Source organism: Geotrypetes seraphini, chromosome 6 (assembly GCF_902459505.1).
Source record: "Geotrypetes seraphini chromosome 6, aGeoSer1.1, whole genome shotgun sequence".
NCBI lineage: Eukaryota > Metazoa > Chordata > Amphibia > Gymnophiona > Dermophiidae > Geotrypetes > Geotrypetes seraphini.
In genome coordinates this window covers 209,117,012-209,139,131 of record NC_047089.1, presented here as the reverse complement: position 1 = coordinate 209,139,131, position 22,120 = coordinate 209,117,012, and the positions used below count along the sequence as shown (strand labels likewise).

Here is a 22,120-nt window from a genome sequence, read left to right as displayed (position 1 = left end):
ATGTGTTCAGATTTGAGCAAAGCAGTGATGTGATCATATTTTGAGCGACCATAAAGGAAATGAAGAGCAGTGTTTTGTACAAGCTGAAGGTGACGAAGCTGGTATTGAGGAAGTCCAACTAAAAGAGAATTGCAGTAATCGAGCTTAGAAATGACCATAGAGTGCAAGAGAATCCGAAGAGAACCGTAATTTAGGAGTGACCAAACAGAACGAAGCTGACAAAGTTTGAAAAATGAAGAAGAGACAACAGTAGAAATGTGTGAATGAAATGATCTAAGGTAACTCCAAGAATCTTAATAGATGATGTGTAGGACAGTGGAAGACCATTCATAATGAAGTATGGGAGTTTTAGTAGGCATTTGGTAGTAGAAAAAATAATTGTAGAAGTTTTCTGTGAATTATGTTTTAATCTATTAGACGTTAACCAGTCAGTGGCAAAAAATTCATTCAATCTCTCTGCTATGCCTTATTCTCCCTGAGCACCCCTTTTGCTCCTTGATCATCCAGTGATCCTACGGATTCCCTCACAGGTTTTCTGCTTTCTGATGTACCTAAAAAAAATGTTACTATGAGATTTTGCCTCTTTGTCAATTTTCTTTTCATATTCTTTCTTAGCTTTCTTTATCAATGCTTTGCATCTAACTTGTCAGTGGTTATGTCTGTTCTTATTTTCTTCATTTGGATTCTTTTTTCATTCTTTTAAGTTTTGGGGTTTTTTTTTGTCTCTAATAGCCTCTTTCACTTCACCTCTTAATCATGCCAGCTCTCATTTCCTCTTTTTTTTCCACCTTTGTTAATACATGGAATACATCTGGTCTGGCTTTCCATGATGGTATTTTTAAATAAATTAAATGCCACTACAATAGCTTATTCTTGTGACGTCGCTCCAGGTATCAGCTTAAATTTGATCACGTTATGATCAGTTTCCCAGCAGGCCCAACACAGTTAATTCCTGTACCATGCCTTGCATTCCACTAAGGACCAAATCTACAATAGCTCCCCCTTGTGTCGGTTCCTGAACCAGTTGCTCCAAGAAGCAGTCATTTATGACGTCTAGGAATTTTACCTCCCTAGCACTCCCTGATGTAACATTTAACCAGTTGGTTAAATGTTGGGGTAATTGAAATCACCCATTATTATATTGTTGCCCAATTTGCCAGTTTTTCTAATCTCTGAAAACAGGCTATTTCTGCCATTGTTCAAGACCTATTCTTGGCTATCCGTGCTGCTGTTTAAAGATACATCTCAATAGTTTTGATATATTGATTTATTTGTATCACAGTCATCTCTATGGGATATGTATTAGCTATGATTGTATTCATTTTCTATTTTGTACTCTGCTTAGAACTATTGGTTACAGCAGAATATACATTTGTTAAATTAAATTAATACTAGATTAAAATAAGTTAATTAAAAAAGATTGTTTTTGTTACAATTTGATAAAAATGATTTACCCCCAGGTTCAAAAATATCTTCAGATCTGAGTTTGCTTTATATAAAGGACTCATAGGAGCTCAAAAGGACAACTGCTCCAATACCTTTAGATCGCTTTTTTCTTAATTCAATTAAAGCTTTCACAATCTGCAGAACCTCCAGTTTTCATCAAGGCCAATCTGACTGGCAGAAGAGCTTTACATAGCACCTGGTAAAATACATGTTATATGTGTTATATGATCTTTAATGAGCTTCTCATAGTCCACTGCTCTATACATGAGATCTGGTTTCCTTCCACATCTATTGGAGGTGAAAGCTGAACAACATATGGTGTTAACATAATGTCATTCCCCCTTGTCTCCCCTTTCCCAGATCACTATGTTTTAATGCTATGTGCAGAATTTTGTTGTACAATGAAACTCAATGTAGCCTTGAGCTGCGCTTGGAAAACCCCCAAGTCGGACACAAGGGATTTTCCTTAAACCTTCATTAAAGATGGCTATTGGTTGTACTCAAGCTGAGATATGAAACTCAATGGAATTAGAGTATTTTCTTGTCTTTTTTTTTTCTTTTATATGCCATACCTTTCCAAGAGGCTACAGAATGGTAAACAATTAAAGCAACAAATAAAAAGGAAAACAATCACAAACATATAAGTGCTTTGGTTTTCTAGCTTTCATTTAGCTGTAACTGTCCTGAAATTTAGGGCTCCTTTTACTAAGCTGCGATAGCGGTTTTAGCACATGCTAAATTGCTGCATGCACTAGACACTACCACCAGCATTGAACTGGCGTTAGTTCTAACTGCATGGGTTTAATGCGCGGTAAAATTCTACGCATGCTAAAAACGCTATTGCAGCTTAGTAAAAGGAGCCCTTAATGTGAACAAATGCAAAGTGATGCACATTGGGAAGAATAGTCTGAATCACAGTTACCGGATGCTAGGGTCCACCTTGGGGGTTAGCGCCCAAGAAAAGGATCTGGGTGTCATCGTAGACAATACGATGAAACCTTCACCCAATGTGTGGCGGCGGCCAAAAAAGCAAACAGGATGCTAGGAATTATTAAAAAAGGGATGGTTAACAAGACTAAGAATGTTATAATGCCCATGTATTGCTCCATGATGCGACCTCATCTAGAGTATTGAGTTAAATTCTGGTCTCCTTATCTCAAGAAAGAAAGTGTGATGCTAGAAAAGGTTCAAAGAAGAGCGACCAAGATGGTAAAGGGGATGGAACTCCTCTCGTATGAGGAAAGACTAAAACAGTTAAGTCTCTTCAGCTTGGAAAAGAGACGGCTGAGGGGAGATATGATTGAAGTCTACAAAATCCTGAGTGTAGTAGAACGGGTACAAGTGGATCGATTTTTCACTCCGTCAAAAATTACAAAGACTAATTACAAAGACATGGGGACACTCGATGAAGTTACAGGGAAATACTTTTTAAAACCAATAGGAGGAAATTTTTTTACACTCAGAGAATAGTTAAGCTCAGGAACACATTGCCAGAGGATGTGGTGAGTGCGGATAGCGTAGTTGGTTTTAAGAAAGGTTTGGGCAAGTTCCTGGAGTAAAAGTCCATAGTCTGTTATTGAGAAAGATATGGGGGAAGCCACTGCTTGCCCTGAATCGGTAGCATGGAATATTGCTACTCTTTGGGTTTTGGCCAGGTACTAGTGACCTGGATTGGCCACCGTGAGAATGGGCTACTGGGCTTGATGGACCATTAGTCTAACCCAGTAAGGCTATTCTTATTGAATATATAGTGAATTTTTTGAAATGTTAAAATAAGGTTGTTTCTTCAAGTGTACTTTCTTCTGCTTGGACCTCCGTTTGATAGTCAGGTTAGGAAAAATCTCTTTTGAGCAATGCTGGATAATTTGTTCATTTCATTTCAATCAAAGTGGTGTACATTCAGGTACATTAGGTATTTTCTTGTCCATGGAGGACTCAGAGTCTAAGGGCTTCTTCTATCAAACCATGGTAGCCCATTCAGTCCCTACGGGCTTCGATGCATTTACTGTGCCAGCCCGCACTATTCAGCTTGATAAAAGAGGCCCCAAGTTTGTCCCTGAGACACACAGAGAAAATCTTTGAAACCTTTTACATTTTAAAGTTCTAATTACAAACCCTAAAGCTTCTTAATTACACTATTATTCTGGGAATTCTCTACCCAGCTCACAGGGATTTCATTTATTTCAGCCCATAATCTCTTAAAAATGTTTGTCTCTCCCTAGAGATGTTCTCTGTATGAGTAGGACTTTGGGCTGTCAATATTATGTAGTGCTCATGAAAGAGTTGTCTGTATTTTCCTAAACGATTCTACTAAATATACACAAGGAGCACAAAACTGGGAAAAATATTTAACGCTAGTTCATAGTTAAAAAAAAAATAAAAAAATCCACACATTGTGTCTGCTCACAGTATTAGAAATGTAAAGTTTCTGCTTTTTTTTATACAAAATTTAAAACTGCCATTTTGGGCTCCTTTTACAAAGCCGCGCTTGGACCTTAACGCGCGGAATAGCGCGCGCTAGCCACTACTGCCTCCTTTTGAGCAGGCGGTAGATTTTCGGCTAGCGCACGCTGTAGCACGCACTAATCCGGTGCGTGCGTTAAATGCTAGCGCACCTTTGTAAAAGGAGCCCTTTGTTTTGCAAGTCTGACAGAGACATTGTAGGGAATTTGATCTTGGCGAGCAAATATTTTTCCTGTGTTGCTTGCTATCCACCGTATAGGTTCATTAGCCTTTGAGGTATGTTTCTAAACCTTCATTAGAGACTGGGTTGCAACTTCCAAGCCAATCCTAGGAGGATTGGTGCCTCACCTCAGGTCATCCTGATCCATTTCAGATTTTCACCACTGCTTACATGCAGATGTAGTTCAAGTTTTCAGAGGGAAGCTCATAGATATAGTTTGTCTCCTCATTTTTTGGAGGGGGTAAGGAAGTTGCTGTGGATGCTAATTCTGAATTAATTCCCCCCATGTCTGCCTCAAACTACACCTATGAGGAGAATCAGAATTGTGATTGCCTGCATACACTGGGGTAAAACAAGGAATGGATTAGTCCATTGGGTTAGGGTCATGGATTTGATTTACCACCTTTCTATGGAACAGCAACAGAAGTTTACATTTATTATATGCAGGTATTTTCTCTGTCCCTAGTGGGCTCACAATCTAAGTTTTGATACCTGGGGCAATGGAGGATTAGGTGACTTGCTCAAGGCAACAAGAACCTGCAGTGGGAAACAAACCTACTTCTCCATTCCACCGTTAGGGCTCCTTCTACATTGCCATGATAGCGAATCCAGCTGAGCAAATGTGATACAGCCCATTCAATTCTGTGGACTGTGTTGCATTTGCCGCACCAGGACTCGCTACCACAGCTTTGTAAAAGAGGCCTTTAGTTTTTCTGTATTAAAGGAGTAAATATTCCTTATGAACCTTTCTCTCTTTGGGACTCAGCTGTCAGGAACTGACCTCAAATAGTCATCAGCTACAGTTCCAGTCCTAGTTCCAGCAGGATTCCTGCCAGCTTCTCCACAGATTCCTCAAACATGCTTATATCATCACTGGATAAAATTTGATTGCAAAAACACAGTCAAGATTTCCATCATCTCAGGACATGGTACTTAGCACATAATACATTTGAGAGATTGAGTTCATACCACATATACCCTGCATTAGGGATGCAATTCATAACTGTCATGATATAATATGTGCAAAATTAACTCATCTGGAGACATTACCACTGAGACAAACCTGTATTTCATGTTTCATTTTTATTTCAATTTTAGTTTTTGAGGTTGTGACTGCAAGAATCCTTTTTGCCCTTTGAAAATTGAGAAAATATAATTTAGATATCCTTGGAAAAAATGGTGCCCTTGGGGGATAATTAAGACCTGGAAATATCAATGGAAAAGAAAGACCCTTGGGGGATAATTAAAACCAGGAAATATCAATGGAAAAGAAATACAGAGATAAGCAAAAAAAAAAAAGACGAATCAGGATAGTCAGGCCCATTTTTCATGCAAGAGATGTGTGTTTGGCTAGGTAACCTGGTGTAGGGTGGCTAAGACCATGGAGCCCATATGCCTAGAGGAAGAAGAGATCATAGGATTAACTACATATATAGAGGTCTCACTTTCAAGGACTGAAGTAGTCCCACCAGAACATTTATACTCTGCATACTGAGTGATTGATTTTGCTTGACAAGATTCATTTAGTGGCCGCAGGCAAAATACCTGTTTCAGGAACTGGTGCATGTGTGGGCTTATGAACTGATCATACCAGTCAAAGCAGAACCTTTCCCAGGAAAAGTGCTTAGAAAGTCACTGCCACATAAAGACACACACATGTAGCCATTTTCGAAAAGAATGTCTAAGTCTGACTTGGATGTTTCCCGTTAATGTCCAAAGCTGGAAGCACAGAAACGTCCATTTTCAAATGCTGAATTGCTAGATATCCAATATTTTTTTTTTAATTGCCTACTTGGATGTCTAGGGCAGAATAACAGGGTTCGTCAATCAGGAAGTGCTGTACAGGGGGATAGGAAGGCAGCTGCACAGGAGAATAGGAGGGCTGGAAGGCTGCTGCACTTTGGGGGAGAGAGGAGAAAGAAAGAATTATTGAACGTGGGGTGGAGGAGATGGAGAGATGCAACAAAGAAGTAGAAAGGGTGAGGGAGAAATCTTGCATTTGGTGGAGTGGAGAGAGACATGCATGGAGAAGAGAGAAATGATGGACATAGGGTGGAAGGCAGGGAGAGATGCATGGGGAGAAAGAAATGCTGCACATGATAATGGATGGGAGGAAGGAAGGAAGAGATGCTGCATGGAGGAGAATAGAGAAGTTTGGCCCAGGGTACAAAGCAGGGAGAGAAAGAGAGACAATGGGAAAGAAATGTTGGATATGGCAGTAGAAGGGAAGGTACAGAGCTGGAAGATGGATGGTGAGCATGGAGAAAGAAGAAAACATAAATTGGGCAGGAGACCCTGGTGAGCAAGTTAACAGACAGACAGACAACGAAAGGTAGAAAAAATAATTTTATTTGCTATTTTGTGATTACAATATGTCAGATGTGAAATATGTATCGTGCCAGAGCTGGTGTTAAGACAGGAAGCGTGAACTAGGACCTAAAAGAGAGAGGAAAAGTCTTTTTCATTTATTTTGTTTACATTACAGAGCCAGGGTGGGGTTGGAGAGGTTGTAACCCTATACATCTACTAAGACTAAGGGGTCCTTTTATTAAGGTGCACATTTAGCATGCGCTAAATCGGTTAGTGTACCTTAATAAAAGGACTCCTAAGTATTTGGAGCATGACTTAGCCTATGTTTAAGATTTCGGCCCCTTATGTGATTGAGTTTGACACCCCTGGAGTAGGGTTTTAGTGGGTTCACACTTTCCACCATAAATGTACTGGTTAGAGAGGCCTGGGTCCTCCTATGGTTCACTATCCCATCCACCAGGTTACTTAAGACACCTGTGTGATGCTCTACTAGGCTTTCCCATACCAAGTACGGCTATTCTAGGGACAGGCATGTACTTTTTTATTCAGACTTTGAGCAGTGGAAGGGGTTTAATGAGCATTGGGGGAATGTGGGGAGTGGGGCATACCTTAATGTACAATGGTCAATTTGGGTACCTTTGTTGCACTTAGATGCTTCTAAAACAGGTCTAGCTGCGAACATCATGTTCCATCCAGGACGTTTTGGGAAAGGTTTGATTATTGCTGCAAGTCATCCAAGTTAAGCACACCCAAAGTCCACCCATAACACACCTCCCAATATGCCCCCTTGAACTCTGGACGCACGGCAGATGAAATGTCTCGCCAGACGTCCAGGAAAATGGTTTTGATTACTGACACTTGGACTCCCAGCAATTAGGATGTCCAAGTGCCAACTTAAGGCCGTTGTTTGGACATTTTAGATTGAGCCCCATAGGTAAATTTTAATTTGATTATTCCTATTTATCATGGTCCCACTGCCGTGCCCTTTTCATACAGGTGTTTGACGCTCTGTGTTCAATGAAATTGCCAACATACACATACCTGTCTTATAATAAGGTGACAAGATAGCACTATGACATGAGGGGCAGTCCTGGTTTTGCTGTACTACGGTATATCTTTTAACTTTCTTTTTTTGCATTTTACATTTTTATTGACACACAAAAATCAACATTACAATCACATCTTTGAACTTTTGATTCTGGGTTGTTGGGGTTTTTTTTTTTTCATACACTGGAACTACAGATCCAGAACTAAGGCCAAATCAAGATTGGCTGAGCTTCTTCCTCATGGCATGTATCTATGCAAATACCTCATATGCAAAAATGTGATGTGGAATTTCTTCCAATCCTGGTGAAAACTTTTTGGAGTCTGTTGTTTGTTAAGAGATAGTTGATAATGGAAAAACTGTGCTGGTATTTAGCTTTAGAGAATTATATTGTGTTCCACAAACTCCCATACACTAGGGTTGGCAGATAACTTTAGGTCAAGGCTGCCCAAGTCCGGTCTCGAGATCTACTGGCAGGCCAGGTTTTCAGGATATCCACAATCTTTCATACACTGAAAGATTGGAGAGGCTGGAGCTCTTCTCCATGGAAAAGCGGAGACTCAGAGGAGACATGATAGAAACCTACAAGATCATGAAGGGCATAGAGAAAGTAGAGAGAGATAGATTCTTCAAATTTTCAAAACATAAAAGAACAAGAGGGCATTCGGAAAAATCGGAAGGGGATAGATTCAAAACAAATGCTAGTAAGTTTTTCTTTACTCAGCGGGTGGTGGACACCTGGAATGCGCTTCCAGAGGACGTAATAGGGCAGAGTACGGTACTGGGGTTTAAGAAAGGATTGGACAATTTCCTGTTGGAAAAGGGGATAGAGGGGTATAGATAGAGGATTACTGCACAGGTCCTGGACCTGTTGGGCCGCCGCGTGAGCGGACTGCTGGGCACGATGGACCTCAGGTCTGACCCGGCAGAGGCATTGCTTATGATCTTATGAAACCAGTCATTTAGGATATTTTGGATTTAGTGCATGCATTTTCTCCTTAGTTCAAGGTGACATACTTACTGTACCTTAGTGGATTTCCCCATCCCTTGGGGGCTTACAGTCAAACCTTGTACCAGCAAAGAAAGGTTAAGTGACTTGTAAAAGAACACAAGCAGAATCTGTGGCATTTGAACCCTGGCTTTTCTGTTTCTCAGCCCCCTGAGCTAAGCATTAGGCCAATCCTTCATGCATCATGATGAATTATCAAAAAAGTGCACAAGCCATGTGGCAATTTGATAAAAGCTGTCTAAAAGCGTTATTAGCATCAATAAATACTGGTAAGGATCCTTTTGTATTAAAAACAATGATCTAGGGCTTGAGTTATAATCTGGATTGCAACTCAGCCCAGATCAACAGAACAAGAAGATTCAATCTTTGTTTTGTACCATATATGCATGGATTTCTAGTTCTGACTATCAAAGGGACTTGATAGGACAATTAAAGCTACAGGTCTCTGCATGCAATAGGGCAAAACCATTTCTTGGTCAGCCTATTTGCTCAAGATGGGGTGAGTTGGCAACCTTATTTCCTGTAGACAGAGAATGGGAGGAAAGCCTTAAATTATTTAGGCCCTAAGTGATACTGCATGAGAGGTTGATGTGGATATCTCATTGACTGATTATAACTATATTTATTTTAGTGCAGTCAATTTTGTTGTACTATAGGGGTATGTGTGTGTGGGGGGGGACCCCCCAGTACACTTAAAAGTCGTGCTCTCCTCCCAAAACCCAGCTCTTCCACTCTCAGGAAGGGGGGGAACCCCCACTACAACTACAATAACGCTCTCTCGTTTAGGGGATACTGATGCGGTCTCAATTTCAAGATTGCCGCAACCCCCCCCCCTACACTTACAATTTTGCCCTGAAAACCCTTCTTCCTTCATGCGCGCACTTGTTGCACGCAATTGATGGAGTGGAATTGTCGGGGCCAATTGTCCTGCGCTGTTTTGATTGAACAGGCTGGTCCAGTCCTGGTTTACCTGTTACATTCAGGAAACTAGTTTTTATTATCCTATTAAGGTCCCTGCTTCTTTATGCTACAATCCTACAGCACTGAACAGAAACAAGATCAAGGTACTATAGAACTGGCAGTTAACAACTGTGGTTTCTTCCAGGATCCCAGCACCCTGACAGCCTGAGGTACAAGTTTAATTTTATTGCTGATGTGGTACAGAAGATTGCCCCTGCAGTGGTGCACCTGGAACTGTTCCGCAGGTAATCGGAAATTCAAAAGTTACCTCAGCTGCTCCTATTCAAAATTTATATCCAGTACTTCACTATCGTAGGGGCATGTTGACCCATAAATCGTTTAACCTGCAGCAGCCATAATTCTTTAACCTTACCCTATACTCCATTATGAGCATTAAGATCATTAAAAGATAATAGGTTGGTTTTACCATAAGTCAAAAGGACTAATTGGGAATTTATCCATTCAAAGGCGTTCTTTTATTTAGCACCTAGTCTTTGGAATCAGCTTCCTAGTGAGATTTGGTTAGAGATGAATTTTAAAGCTTTTAAAACCCTTTTGAAAACATTTTTTTTCAATCTGGCATTTGGTCAAGATATTCCTCAGAATGACCATATTTATTGATTGCTTGTATTGATCCTCTTTGGGTTGGATGCAGGGAATTAATCTGCACAAACAGCAATGTAAAATGATATCTCTGTTTAAGATGGGTCTTGTCTTTTTTAATTGAGTTATTTTCTTTTAATATATTTTATTGTAAACTGCCATGAACAGTTGTATGTTATGGCAGTATATCAAATTTTAATAAACATAAATAAAATTGTGTGACCGTCTGGAGGAGCCCACCCAGGTTTGGTGACCCCATTTGGAGTTTCAACCCACAGTTTGGAAGCTCTGCCATAGAACAAAGCCTTAAAATGAAAGCTGTTTTCTAATACTATATATTACATTACATGTTATATTTAGGTTGAAAGCTTCCCTAAATGACAAATTTTTAAATTCATTTTTTTTTTTTTTTTTGCTAAGGTACTGTCTTTAAATTCATTTGTAACAGGGATTGTTTTTCTTATATGCATGCGGTAGCATAGTGCTATATTTGTTCATGTTTATAAAAAGTATCTTGACAAAAGAGGTGAATCGAATGTGTCAGAATGTCTGGCTAGCGTAACTTGCTGGTTTGCATACAAAACATCTAAGCCCTGCACCAAGCTAAAATGCTCCTATGTTTTCTCTTGGCCAGGCTGCCATTTATTGGTCAGGACATCGCCGTGTCCAGTGGCTCTGGCTTCATTGTGTCAGAGGATGGACTAATTGTCACCAATGCACATGTCCTCAACAACAAACAGAGGATTAAGGTGGAAGTCAAGAATGGAACTCATTATGACGCAAAGGTCAAGGACATTGACCAGAAGCTGGACATTGCCCTTATTAAGATTGAACCTGATGTAAGATATTATTTATCATTAGAGTTCATAGCATTTCATTTGTATCTTTAAAATTCAGTTTCAGTTTGGATCATATCTTTCTGCTACACTCTATGGGCTAGATTCACTAAGCAAACCAATCGTGTACCGATCCGTTTGTGAGCCCTTTGCCACCTGATTTCCCTCCGACCCGATTCACTAATTTCACTCCGCACCCGATCTGATTTTCGTATGCAAATTAGGGTAAATGGCATGCAAAGTAGGAAGGGCCTTGATTCACTAAACAATTTAAGGCACACCAACTGGGCTGGCCGATCAAAAACCAAGCAACTGCTGAGGACCAGTCGCTCATTGAAATCCCAGCCCTGAAAAAACTGCTCTGCCACCCTGCTTGCCTGTGTGTTCAAGCGGCAAGCCTGCCCCTCCACCCAGTGCTGTGGCTTCTCCCTTCCTCCTCCTGCACACGCTGTTACACTCCTCACCATAATAAGTCAATGCAGTTCAGTGGCACGGTTCGATTTTACAATGCTTCCTTTATAATATGTGCCACATGGCTCTTCCCTTTTGCTTACCTCTTCTGAGTTTTTCTTGACTTGCCATTACACGTTTTATGGTTTCATTTGCTGTTTGCTTTACTTGCTTGATTTGCTATTATTTGTCATATTTTTATTTGTCTGCCATATGCCTTTATCAGGGGGAAAAAAAGAATAAAAGCTGTGATGTAGGCTGAGGCAGTACAAGCTCCCAGCCCAGCCATCGTTGACTGTTTCACCTGAGCTTTCCACTTGCAAGCGCGGACTTATCTTGCCCAGAGTCTAAAAAGAAAAAGAAGCAGGCAGCATCGAGGTCAAAACTAACCCGAGTTTCTGTATATTTAGGATGGAGGCAGTATCACCATAAGAGGAGCTTAAAAAGCGCCATCCTCTTTCAAATCATTGGGCTCTCTTCTGCAGTGTGTAGGGTGAGGGGAGAAGGTTAGAGAAGGAAGGAGCATGCGTCCCGATCGCTCAACAGCGGTTTGTGGGCGTGCTTCTGACTAGATAATTTGAATGCAGGAAGTGTTGTGAATCAGTCGCCCAGCAAGACTCGGCCACGGATCGCACTCGGATCGCCCAAAAAAATGAGGTTAGTGAATCTAGGTCTATATGTATTACAAAATACATAGGGTGCTTCTATAACTGGGCTTGGTAGGAGCCTATAAGGGAACCCTGGTGCCTTCCATTCTAGAATACTAGCATAACCTCGATCAGTGTGCCTACCCTTTAGTGCCCACATCCACACCAGCCAAAGAGCTAAATATGTGTGGTTGCCTAAATGAGGGCAGTGATGCATGAAATGTACAACATTCTGTAAGTTATGCTTCTAAGTGGAGACCCACCTATGTTTCACCCATTCCTGTGCATGCCCCTTTGCAAATATGTACTGTGGAAGTTAAGTGGGTGTTTGCTGGGGTTAACAGATTTTACTATTGTAAAATACGGACCCGTGGCCCCACCCCCCGCCCAGCCTCATCCCCCCCCCAACTTTTTCTTTTACTTGGAGCCGCGTTGAGAGCATCTGCGCATGTGCAGGTGTGACACAATGATGTCATACACATGCACTCATGCGTGTAACATTTACCGTGTTGCATCTGCACAGATGCCCTCCTGACGCTGTCCCGAGCTGGAAGCTTTTCAAAACCCAGACAAAGTGCCGGGTTTTGAAAAGCTGTCTGGACACCCGGACATGTCCTCTAAAAAGAACATATGTCCGGGTATATTCGGATGTCTGTGTATTTGTATATTGGCATATATGTGCTGGAGAGCACACCTTCATATATATATATATATATATATATATATATAATATAATAAAATGGTAGGACGCGCATGCGCACTAAAAAAATCGTGTTCCCTGATCCCGTCGCGGAAACACGATTGCGCATGCGCGGGTTTTACGTCACCGAACTCTTTTCCTCCTCCACCATGCCACGCCAGCCATGTCCGCCGCCGGCCTCGAGCCGCCCGGCCAGTGCTGAGGCCCCGCTTCCGCCCTACACGGTGACGCCAGACGCCGCCCGGCCGGTGCTGAGGCCCCGCCTCCCGCTTCCGCCCTACACGGCGACGCCAGACCCAGCCCTACAAAATGCAGAGGCCCGTCTTCCGCTTCCGACCTACACGGCGCCGCCAGACCCGGCACCACAAAACGGCCCTCACATCCGCGAACAGGGTTGCCATGGAAACAGAGGGGATCAGGAGCTAAACAGAGATTTAAAAAAACAAACAAACAACAGTGCACAAGGACAGAGACACACAGACACTTACAGAAGGACAGCGGGCTAAAGAGACAGATTGAAAAAAATAACAAAACACTAAGGAGAAAGAGAGAGACAGGTAAGGAGTGCTGCTGGGCAGGGGTAGCAGGGACGAGGGTTAGGGGGAGAAAAGGAGTGCTGCTGGACAGGCAGAGCAGGGAAGAGGAACAGGGGAGCAGGTAAGAAGTGCTGCTGGACAGGGGGAGGTAAAAGGAAGGGAGAAGGCCTACTGCTGGACAGGTGGAACAGGCAAGGGGTGATGGTTGACAGCTGAGGAAAGAAAGAGACAGAAAGCGGCCAAGAAGAGAGAGAAAAAGAAATAAAGACACACATCTATTCTAGCACCCGTTAATGTAACGGGCTTAAAGACTAGTATATATATATATATATATATATATATATATATATATATATATATATATATATATATAAGGATTCTAAACATTTATTACTCCTGGGGGAATTCTGCGCAAAAAAACTGAAAATTCGGCAAAATTCTGCACACTTTATTTGTACTTTTTTGTGTAGAATTCCCCCATTATAATGGATGACATCTCCCCTAGGTATGAAATACAGTGGTACCTCGGTTTACGAGTGCACCGGTTTGCGAGTGTTTTGCAAGACGAGCAAAACATTCGCAAAATCGGCGCCTCGGAAACCGAGCACGCTTTGATTTGCGAGCGCCCCCCCTGCGAACCGGCACCCTCCCCCCCCCCCCCCGCCGTGACCTGAGGTCCCCCCAACCCACCCGAACCCTCTTCTTACTTTTCTGTAGCCTCCGCAGCGGTACCGGCATCAGCATGTCCTGTGCATGCCGGTGCCTGAAGATCTGCTTCCTGTTCTGGGCCTGAGAGTTCACGTTCGACTTGAGAGTTCACGTTCAACGTGAACTCTCAGGCCCAGCACAGGAAGCAGATCTTCAGGCACCGGCATGCACAGGACATGCTGATGCCGGTACCGCTGCGAAGGCTACAGAAAAGTAAGAAGAGGGTTCGGGTGGGTTGGGGGGACCTCAGGTCGCGGCGGGGGGGGTGCTCGATGGCAGCGGGGGGGTGCCTGATGACGGGGGGAGGGTGCCGGTTCACGGGGGGGAGCAATGCCGGTTCTCGTGGGGGGGGGGAGTAGCGCTGCTGGCCTCGGGGAGGGGGGGAACATATCAAAGCAAGTTTCCCTTACTTCCTATGGGGAAACTTGCTTTGATATACGAGCATTTTGGATTACGAGCATGCTCCTGGAACGGATTATGCTCGTAATCCAAGGTATCACTGTACATCCACCACCGGAGTTTCCCATATATCTTTCTACAGATCTTCACCCAATTTCAATGGCACACACACCTCATGAACTTTTTCCAGCGTCCCCATGTAAACCATCCACCTTTTGCAGCTCCTCCCACCTTTTTTCCAGGCCACATACACATAAACTGCTGGGGACCAAGACTGCAAAGAAGGTTGTGCAGTTCTTCCAGTTGCCACGCTGGTACAGTAAGTATGCTGGGAGGGAGGGAGACAGCCAGAAAGCGAATATCTGTGCTGCAAAAGCAGATTGCATAGAATTCTGCCTGGGAAAGGCAGAATTCTGTGCAATCTGTGGAGGTGGGGAATTCTGTGCAAATTCTGCATTGCACAGTAGCGTAGAATTCCCCTAAGAGTAATTTACACACACAATGGGTGCAAAAATGTTAGTGCCTAGTTTATAGAATTATCCTTAAAACTCCAAATTCTATAAAGACACTAAAAATTGCATTTGCTTGCAATTTAATTGAAGAACAAGCCAATTGGTACAGATTATTGGGATCTTAATTGGATTTAATTACAATTTATGTACAGATTATTGGGATCTTAATTGGATTTAATTACAATTTATGTACAGAAATGTAGGCATGGGATTTGTGCCTAAATTTTACATATACTGTACTGTAGTTTCAAAAAGGGAGATTGGTGATAGAAGGATCATGCACACAGTTTTAGAATAAAGGGGGATCTGAAAAGGCTGTGCCTATAGTTAAGAGCCGTTCCCAGTGCTATTTTATAAAGGACAACTAAGGGCTCCTTTTACGAAGGTGCGTTAGGGTCTTAACGCGCGGAATAGCGCATGCTAAAATGCCATGCGCACTAGCCGCTACCACCTCCTCTTTAGCAGGCAGTAGTTTTTTGGCTAGCGTGTGCTAATCCGTTGCGTGCGCTAAAAACGCTAGCGTACCTTCGTAAAAGGAGCCCTAAATTTCATTGTCATTTATAAAATAGCACTCGGCGCTTTTTTCAATGCTGATTTTTTTTTTTTTTTTTTTTTTAGATGCTATTGATGAAATCTAATCCAAAATGTCTTTAAAAGCTTTTAGTGCTGCCTGTGCATCTATCTAGTAAATTCTGATGTGGTAGACTCTAAGATCCTCAGTAATAGTCCTGTTTAATAAATTAAACGGCCTGTGTTAGTTACTAAACCATAAAATATTTATGGAAGAAACTTAAATCATGGTAACATCTTGAGACACTAGCACTCATTAAAAGTACACTTGTTGGAAAAGAAGTCTTAGGGACATTTTAGTCCACACATGAGTTGCAATACCATTATTGAATTTAATAAATTGCCTTTCATAGGCAATGTGCAATAAAGCATTTTTAAGTCAAAATGAGAGAGAAATAAGAATATAGCAAAATGTTTACAGTCAAAAAAATTAAAATTAAATCATGAGGCTACAGCTAATATATCTGGTTATTTGACTCACTGGACTTGGATATAAACCTTGGATATAAATCGGAAATATATGTGTTGTCCTGAACTTTTTCATAGGTGTGCAATAGCATGCATTCATTTCACGGGTGCATAACATTTTTTTCTTGTGTACCAATTTCTTGTGCATGTACCTACAAATTAATCCCCCCCCCCTTTATCAAGCTGCGCTGCTAAGCAGCATAAGCTAAATTCTGAGCATTCTATTCCTATAGGCGGCTTGGCAGCACAACTTAATAAAATGGGAGGAAGGGGGTAAATGCATACGGAACCCTTTTACTAAGCAGCAGTAAAGTGACCTGCACCCCTGTGCAGGTCTTTCCCATGTGCTAAGGCCACTTTTAAGTACTGCCGGGAAATGACTGATTTTTCTATTTTGGCAATAAGAACATAAGAATACTGGGATAGACTGAAGGTCCATCAAGCCCAGTATCCTGTTTCCAACAGTGACCAACCCAGGTCCCAATTACCTATCTAGATCCCAAGTAATAAAACTTATGCTGCTTATCCTAAGACTAAGCAGTGGATTTCTCCAACCCATCTCAATAATGGCCCTAGGACATCTCTTTTAGGAATTCATCCTAACCTTCTTTAAACCCCGCTAAGTTAACTGGTTTTACTACATTCTCCAGCAACAAATTCCAGAGTTCAATTACATGTTGTGTTCTTAAGAAATATTTTCTCCGGTTTGTTTCAAATCTACTACTTAGTAGCTTCATTGCATGCCCCCTAGTCCTAGTATTTTTGGAAAAAGTAAACAAGTGATTAATATCTATCCTTTCCACTCTACTCAGTATTTTATAGACCTCGCTATCATATCACCCCTGAGTTATCTCTTCTCCAAGTGGAGGAGCCCTAGCCGCTTTAGACTTTCCTCATAGAGAAATCGACCCATCTCTTTTACCATTTTCATTGCCCTTCTCTACATTTTCAAATTCCGCTGTACCTTTTTTGAGATTCGGCGATCAAAATTCTACGCAGTATTTGAGGTGCGGCCATACCATAGTTATACAAGGGCATTATAACATTTCCATCTTTGGCCATATGCTGTTTTTCCCATTAGTGCATATCCATTAGCATATGAGCACTTACTGACACCTATTTTGCAGTTGATAAGGGCTCATGTGCTAACCATGCACTAATCTTAATTATTGGATTTAATTACAGTTTATGTACTAAATTTAGGCATGGGATTTGTGCCTAAATTTTATATATAGTTTCAAAAAGGGAGATTGGTGATGGAAGGGTCATGCACACAATTATAGAATAAGGGAGGATCTGGGCCTAATTGAAACATGAGGATTTACACATATTTCAGTTGGTGTAAAAGGCTGTGCCTATAGTTAGGAGTGGTTCCCAGCGCTATTTTATAAAGGACAACTAAATTTCAGTGTCATTTATAAAATAGTGCTTTTTTCAATGCTGATTTTTATTTTTAGGTGCTATTGATAGAATCTAATCCAAAATGTCTTTAAAAGCTTTTAGTGCTACCTATGCATCTATCTAGTGTGCATACAATATATGCATTTAAAATGTGATAAAAAGTAAAAAATCATTAAAAATATAGAAAATATGAAAAGGAGTCAAAGGTTTGGGAGGAGGGCGGGGGAACATGCACAACTCCAATACCTTATAGGATTCACTAGATACCAGACACCTATCATACAATCCTTAATGAATATCTTTCACATCCCAAGATTTAATCCTTTGCCTTATTTTCCAGATTTATTTTTTTTTGTCGCTTTGTCCTCCCCATAAAAGAGGCAACATAGGATAAATATTGGCTCAATCAGTTTTCATCCTACACAGCCTGCATCAATATTACCATAAAGATTATGGAGGTGAAATGTACCAAGGTGTTTCTTCTGAGCCTTTGTATCAAGCATTTTGTGCAGGACTTATTCATTCATATTTTTCTCAGCAACACAGGCCATGAATGTTCAATCTCCAGCTCCAAAATAGTTGATTCTCAAGGGATGAATGAATTGAACATCAGTTTTGTTGTTGATGGCTTCATTCAACAAGAGGAAAACACCTGCAGCCAGCAATCAGCCTCAGTTACTCTGCAGGCTCCTCAGGGACCAAAGTCAATCCCCCTTTAACTCCCCTCCTCCTACACCACCACAGTGTGTAATGAATAGCTGTGGATGAATGTTTTTCTCATCAGTATCTTCTTTATCTTGATCTGAAAACGATTGCTTAAACTGTCCTTCAGTTTGCTCAGCCTTCAAAATACAAAGATGAAGTTTGTTTACTGAGGAGCCCTTTTACCAAGCTGCAGTAAGCACATGCTTACCACAGCTTAAAAGGGCTTACCGTGGGGAACATTCAGGTGTCCCATGGTAAATTTCAAATGTATGCACACACTAAAAAATATGTTTTACTGTTTTTTGGAGAGTTTTTGGCCAATCTTGGTTTTGAATTTACATCCCAAAGCATTGTGGGATTTATAATGCCTGATCTTGCCCTTTGAAATCAGTGCTGCAAGGATGGAATAGTCAGACATCCAGGACTGTCTCAAGAGCTCCAGCCTTGAACTGGGTAACTTTAAATCTTTTATGAGCTCTATAGGTATGACCTTAGCTCCATCAGTACCTACACATGAACATGGACATGCTTTAGATTTTATTAGCTTTTTAGATTTAAAGCATCATCAGTCGATCTTTATAGAATGGCAAAAACAATTATGGTCCAATCACTTCCTAAGAAGTTTAAATGTACCCATTTTTATGTCTAAAATTCAGGATAATTAACGAAGTGAAAAAATTGCTTTAAAGAAAAGGATAGAGGCTTACATTTTCTGGTCACAATTGTTGACAACTTTATCTAACTCTGCACAGGATTATAACATCAATATTCTGCTTAAAAAATGGAAAGATACATCAGAGAAGATGTTTAATTCTTTAGCGCCAATCACTTTAAAAGTGGTGACTCATAAACATAAAACACCTTGGTATACATCAATTCACCATAATTTTAAATGGGAATGTAGAAGGCTGGAAAGGAAATAGAAAAAAAGTAATTCAGAAATAGATAAGTTAAATTGGAGAAGGAAAATAAAGGATTATAATTGGGACCTTAATAATGCTAGAAGAGCTTATTATGGTAACAAAATAGGTGGTTCCAAAAATCAGAACAAAACTTTGTTTAGGCTATGGAAAACTGTTACCTGTGAATCTGACATGACACAGAAAAGTATTAAACCATCAGCAGATTCACTGGCAAAATTTTTAAATGATAAGATCATGACAATAAGATCTTCTTTTCCAAATATGATAGCTGTTGATGAGCCAACTTATACTGAAGACAATTTAAACGATGTCCCAGTTGACAGAATCTGGCATACTTTTGACTTAGTGGACAATTTCCAACTGAAGAAATTATGTGCTAAACTTGGACAAAAAAATTGTTTACTAGATCCTTTTCCATCTTATATTTACTGTAGTATCTCCTCGCAAGCCGTTTCATGGTTAACAGCAATGGTTAACCATTTTCTAGCAAACGGGTACTTTTCAATCAGTATGGGCCATATTACATTATCTCCTTTATTGGAAGGGACAGAATTAGATCCTAAATTCTGCCTGTCAAGTTTATTCAAGAGCTCCTACGCAGAACCATGTCAAAGGCTTTGCTGAAATCTAAGTAAATTACATCTAGCGCACAAACCTTGATTCAATTCTCTGGTCACCCAGTCAAAGAATTCAATCAGATTTGTTTGGCACATTTATCTCTAATAAGGTCATGTTGTCTCGGATCTTATAACCCACTGGATTCTAGAAAATTTACTGTCCTTTCCTTCAGCAACACGTCCCATTATTTTTCCAACAACCGAAGTAACATAATATAATAACATAGTAAATGACAGCAGATAAAGTGAGGCCTGTAGTTTCCTGCTTCATCTCTGCAACCATGTTTGTGAAGAGGAACCACATCTGCTCTTCTCCAATTCCACGGAACCTCTCCTGTCTCCAAGGAGTTATTGAACATATCTTTTAAGAGATTCCGCCAGAACCTCTCTGAGCTTCTTCAATATCCTGGGATGGATGCCATCTGGTCCCATGGCATTGTCCACCTTCAGTTTTCAAGTTGTTCATAAATGCTTTCTTGTGTAAACGGTGCAGTATCCACTCCATTCTCATGTGTAACTTTGCCAGCCAATTGCATTCCTTCTCTAGGATTTTCTTCTTTGAACACAGAGCAAAAGTATTTGTTTAGCAAGTTAGCTTTTTCCTCATCAGTCTTTACATAGTAGTTTGTAGCTTCTTTCAGCTTCACAATTCCATTTTTTGCCTTCCTCCTTTCACTAATATACCTGTAAAATGTTTTGTCACTCTTTTTACATTTCTAGCCATTTGCTTTCGTCAGACTTGTGTCAGAGAAATGGCAGATGAAGTTTAATGTGGAGAAATGCAAAGTAATGCATTTAGACAGAAAAAATAAGGAATACAAGTATAGAATGTCGGGTGCAACTCTGGATAAGAGCGAACAAGAAAGGACCTGGGTGTACTGATAGATAGGACCCTGAAATCATCAGCACAATGTGCGGCGGCGGCAAAGAAAGCAAATAGAATGTTGGGCATGATAAAGAAGGGAATCACGAGTAGATTGGAGAGGGTCATAATGCCGCTTTATAGAGCAATGGTCAGACCCCACTTGGAATACTGCGTCCAACATTGGTCTCCCAACCTAAAGAAGAATATAAAACTGCTGGAGAGGGTGCAGAGATGATCAACGAAGCTAGTAAAAGGTATGGAGAAACTGGAATACGAGGATTGACTTAAGAAACTGGGATTGTTCTCCCTTGAGAAAAGGAAACTGTGAGGGGATATGATCGAGACCTTCAAAATACTGAAAGGAATCGACAAAATAGAGCAGAAAAAATTATTTACATTGTCCAATTTGACACGGACAAGAGGACATGGAATGAAGCTAAGGTGGGACAAGTTCAGGACAAATATCAGGAAGTTCTGCTTCATGCAGAGTGGTTGACACCTGGAATGCTCTCCCAGAGGAGGTTATTGCGGAATCGACCATCCTAGGTTTCAAAAGCAAACTAGATGCACATCTCCTACAAGAGGCATAGAAGGATATGGGTGACTAATAATTACGCCAGGTGTACACCTGGCGGGGCCTCCGCGTGTGTGGATCGCCGGACTTGATGGACTGAGGGTCTGATCCGGAGATGGCGCTTCTTATGTTCTTGGCATCTTTCGATTTCATCTGGTATTCCTTTCTGTGCTCCTCTTTTTGATTTTTTTTTTTTTTTGTATTTCACAAGTGCCAACTGTTTTGCCTTTATTTTCTCCGTCACTTCTTTGGAAAACCATATCGGTTTCCTTTTTCTCTTGCTCTTATTTATTTTCCGTACATAAAGGTCAGTGACCAATTTTATTGCTCCTTTCAGCTTGGACCACTGTTTTTCCACTTCTCTTATATCTTCTCATCCCATCAGCTTTTTCTTCAGGTACTCCCTCATTTTGCTAAAGACTGCATGTTTGAAATCCAGGACTTTGAGTTTTGTGTGGCTGCCCTTCACTTTAGCTATTATATCAAACCAAACTGTTTGATCACTACTGCCCAAGTGGGCACCAACTTGGGCACTAGATACATTTTCCCCATTTGTGAGCACGAGATACAGCATCGCTTCTTCCCTTATGGATTCTGTCACCATTTACCTGAGGAAACATTTTGAACATGATCTCTGCTTCTTTCCGATTCTGCAGATGGAACTTTGCAATCAACATCCAGCAGGGGACTGAAGAACTCGGTTAGGACAGTAGAGGATTATCAGGTTGGCAAGATAATCAGGGACAGAAAGCCTGAATGCCTTAAAAGTGAGTAGGGCAATTTTATAGGTTATTCTATGTTCTACTGGCAACCAGTGGTGTTTTTTCAGCAAGGGGGTGATGTGATCAACATTAGGTATTGTAAAGAAGGCACATAGCTGTGTTCCCAAATGGAGTTTTTTGAAAAATGTATTAAAGCAGGGGTGTTAAACTCTGGCCGCAGGCCAAATTTGGCCAGCAGGGTAATTAAATCCGGCCCGCGAGTGAATACCTTAATTTGGCCCATGAGAGAATACCTTGCTGCTTGCCCTCTTTGCTTAGCGGCGCCAGAGGGAAGCAACCACCAGTTACCAGGTCAGAAACAGGAAAGGACCAGCCATGAGACAGCAAGGAGAAACGCACAAGAGGGTAAGGGTGAAGGGGTAGGGAAATGG

The 22,120-nt window shown here is 41.1% G+C and overlaps 1 protein-coding gene across 2 annotated transcripts in view; it reads left to right on the top strand.

Moving 5' to 3' along the window:
• Positions 1 to 22,120, top strand: part of HTRA4 (HtrA serine peptidase 4) — a 64,844-nt gene that overhangs the window by 10,428 nt on the left and 32,296 nt on the right. For both annotated transcript variants that reach the window (XM_033948841.1, XM_033948840.1), the window contains exons 2-3: positions 9,599 to 9,698; positions 10,691 to 10,895. In XM_033948841.1, coding sequence (XP_033804732.1) covers positions 9,599 to 9,698; positions 10,691 to 10,895 — 305 coding nt within the window. The remainder of the gene's footprint in view (positions 1 to 9,598; positions 9,699 to 10,690; positions 10,896 to 22,120) is intronic.